Source organism: Rutidosis leptorrhynchoides, chromosome 2 (assembly GCF_046630445.1).
Source record: "Rutidosis leptorrhynchoides isolate AG116_Rl617_1_P2 chromosome 2, CSIRO_AGI_Rlap_v1, whole genome shotgun sequence".
Taxonomy (NCBI): domain Eukaryota; kingdom Viridiplantae; phylum Streptophyta; class Magnoliopsida; order Asterales; family Asteraceae; genus Rutidosis; species Rutidosis leptorrhynchoides.
The window spans coordinates 185467811-185471649 of record NC_092334.1 but is presented as its reverse complement, the minus strand read 5'-3'; the positions used below and the strand labels follow the sequence as shown (position 1 = coordinate 185471649).

Genomic DNA, 3839 nt, shown 5'->3' with positions numbered 1-3839 from the left:
TTAAAAACTTTCCAAAATAGCAACTTTCTAAATATGGAAACTTTCCAAAAATAGAAACTTTCCAAAAATGGAAACCTGCTAAAATAGAAAGTATCAAAAAATAGAAAGTACGTGTTATACGATGTCCTGATCATACCGAAACATACTGAGTGTTGTTATATGTCTATTTGCAATAAGTACTATAGCTATCATACTAAGACTTGACCTAAGTTAGTTACTTATATCGACCTGCTTTATTTATAGGTCGGCTTTGTGATCATTCTTGATCACTTTATCTTTTGCTGCTCACGTTTCTATGTTATCACTTCGTTTACGTTAAGGTGGGTTATAGTACCGTTTATTATACTATTTAAAGTATTTTTGGGATGTGATTACATGCATTTTTATTTTACGTTTAGACACAAGTGGCAATTAAATTTAAATTATTCATAATGAGTTGAACAAAAATATTCCCTAGTCTGGTAACTGTAATCACTGGTTTCTACTGGTGAACACGAATCCTACGGATAGATCTATCGAGTTTGACAACCCCATTTCGAGCTAGTAGCGCTAGCAATTTATAATTGAAATGTTTAGTACTTCGTATTTTGTTGTAGATACCCTGTTCGGTGTATAATATTTATTGTGTTTTGCAAGGGTAAATAAAGGGTTAAGTGGGTACCAGGTGGCTCATTGATAATGGAATAATATTTTATGTTTTCTAACATTTTAAATCTTGTGGTTTAAAGTTTATTCAATTATTTAAACCTATAATTCACTCAATATTTTTGTTGACAGTTTACTCGCATGTTTTCACAGGTACTTGATTTTAGTTGATGCTTCCGCTGTGTTAGAAGAGTCTGCATGCATTTGGGCAGATTTTATTAAACAATTATGAAACTTTGAACTTGCATTCTGTTTTTGAATAATTTAAACTTGTGGGTTTGTTGACAATGTTTTATGTCAACTTTGGTTATTTAATATGTTGGGTTATTTAAACTACATATTATGTTATGTTTTCCTTTTTGGAAAACTTTTGAAATAAAAGAATGCAATGTCGTTTATTAAATTCATTTAAGTTCGATCAAGCTGTGGGACCAAGTGACGGAGCCGTTAAGTGTTTTGACGGGGCTATCACATGTTAGTTTGGGTAAAAGAGATAAAAAACTGTTAAATCAGAATGTATTAGTACTTCATTATTATTTGAAGATACACCTGTTCAGTGTATATTGTGTTTGTAAGGGTATGGAAATGGTTAAGTGGTTACTAGGTGACTCATGGATTAATGGAATAATATTTTATGTTTTCTAACATTTGAAATCTTGTTGTCTAAAGTTTATATGTTTATTTAAACCTATAATTCACTCAACATTTTTGTTGACAGTTTACTCGCATGTTTTCACAGGTACTTGATTATTTGGACTTCCGCTGTGTTAGAGAGTTTGCAAGCATTTCGACAGATTTTAATCATTAAAACTTTGCATTCTCTTTTGATTGGTTAAACTGTGGGTGTTTGGTTGACATGTTTTGGTCAACTTTGGATATTTTAATAAGTTGGGTTGTTTAAACTACTTATTTTGGTAAATTTCCTTTATAGGAAATTATTTGAATAAAGAATGCAATGTTGTTTAATAAATTTATTTAGAGTTTCGATCAAGCTGTGGGATCAAGTGACGGAGCCGTTAAGGGTACTTGACGGGTCATCACATCAGCCTTTCTTTCCCAATCTAATGCCTCTATTTTGGCCACCTCAATTTCTTCATCTAGAGGCCCGTATTTGAGCTTACTCCATCTCCGAAGGGCATCTTTGATGTTCTTCAGTTTATCTCGAAACACATAGTCTAATCTATGCCCATCTACCTTTTTTGTTCCAAGCAGCTACAATAATTGGCTCCACATCTTTAAACTCCAACCACATGTCAAAAAACTTAAAAGGTTTCGAACCAAAGTCGTCATTCTTATCGCGAAGGATAATTGGGCAATGATCTGATAGACTTCTGTCTAAAGCCAAAGTCGAAATATCTCCCCACATTCGAAGGAAATCATCGGAGACTAGGAAACGATCAAGTATACTAAGTTTTGACCTATCATCACTGATTCTCGTAAACTTTTTACCTAGAAGAGGTATCTCAATTAATTGCATTCTTTCTATGAAGTCATTGAATAAAGATGCCCGTCTTTTAATGAAAACACAGTTTTGCCTTTTAGTTTGGTCCCAAACCTCATTGAAATCTCCGCAAATTACCCATGCCGCATTGTCATACCTCTTTAATTGCTCCAAAGAGTCCCACATCCTTTTCTTATTCTCATCATTATGAGGACCGTAAACGTTGACTATTATTGTTTCCATATCTTTTCCTATCCAATGCCCTTTAATAGCTAAGAAGAACTCTTTAACAACAGCTTGATTTACATTGAAAACACCCGGATCCCAGATGAGTAACAACCCCTCAGACTTTCCCATCTTAGGCTTTTGTACAAATTCGAAGTCAGGACCACCCCAAACGCATTCTAACCAGCTATCAGATACCTCATTGCACTTGGATGCTTGGATGGAAACTACATCAGGTAATTTAGATAATCGTATTCTCCTAAATTTACTGATTTTACTCTCGACAGTGTCATCACACCCAAACCCACGAATATTTAGCGATAGTATCTTCATAATTTAACTAGCAGGTACGACTTACTTTATGGTTTTTACTGGGATGTTGATTCCCAGCACACCCCAAGCCTTGCACCAAACTCTTCTAACCCAACACTACCATCAGAGTTAATCGAGGAATTTTTAGACCATTTACCTCATACAAAAGATTTGAATTTGGATATTGAATTGGGTTTGCTAGCCTTAACCTTCTGCGAAAATCCCAAGTTTCCTCTAGCTTTAGATTTTGTTTGTAGAATTCGAGAAGACGCCTTCCAACTCACAATCGAGCTCCATGTGTTATCCTTTTGGTGTTTTTCCCTACGGTCTTTCGCAGGGGGTTTTTGTGGTAATTCATGGTGAAGGTGATGATGATTGTTGTCTGAATTAGGGTTGGTAGTGGTAGGTTGGTTTAAGTGTTGATTACAGGGTGAAGGAATCGATGGATTATGGGAGGTGGAACCAGATTTTGGAAGTGAATTAGGGATTCTTTGTTTGAGGGATGAAGAATTGGGGAAAGGTTTGTCGGAAGAGCTAGAAGCTTTTTTAGTTTCTGTCTGTTTTTCAATCGAACTAGGAGTGCAATTAAGTTGGTAAAACGGTTCTTTTATGTGATTTTCATTATTTGGGTTGGTTACAGGTTGTGGGTTGGCAATTGGGATTGGGAATGGGGTTTCAGGAGGGTTTAAAGGATTATGGACTGAGGTCGATTGGGCTTGAGGGGATATGGAGTCAATTAATTTAAACCTTCTTAACGGACTTGTTTGTTGACCATTACCCATTGGACTACCAGGAGTAGGAGTTGTTTCATTTACCTGATTGTTGTCATGGTTTTCCTTTCTTGTGTTTTGATAATATATAGGCCCACCTATGCCCGCTATTGGGCTTTTGCTCATGTTGTTCCCTTCTGGCCCAACATTTACCCCATCATTCCTTTCGTTTGTTTCACTGTTAGGATAGGGTCCACCAGTACCATGTGCGCCGTTTCTTTCCTGAAAAAAGTTATCCCAGATACTACCGTTAGGAGAATTGTTGGGAACTGGGTGCTCATTATTATGGCTTTTGAATTCATTGCTTATTTCAAGACACCGTGATATTTCGTACCACCTTTTGAAACTTAGCCGGAGTTTCAACATCCAGCAACGATTCTTCATCTGAATTTATCTCTGTTTCAAGGTCTTCATCTGAATTCCAATTGCTCTCATTATCTTCGGAC

General features: G+C 36.0%; 1 protein-coding gene across 1 annotated transcript; it reads right to left on the bottom strand.

The window, feature by feature from the left end:
- Positions 1–1825: 1825 nt before the first annotated feature.
- Positions 1826–2644, bottom strand: LOC139888472 (uncharacterized). The gene has a single exon (XM_071871479.1). It carries the CDS (start codon positions 2642–2644, stop codon positions 1826–1828), a length of 819 nt encoding a protein of 272 aa, XP_071727580.1.
- Positions 2645–3839: the final 1195 nt, after the last annotated feature.

Bases quoted from the DNA above. Each gene is read 5' to 3' on its own strand.
- LOC139888472 (XM_071871479.1), bottom strand. From the start codon at position 2,644: ATGAAGATACTATCGCTAAATATTCGTGGGTTTGGGTGTGATGACACT.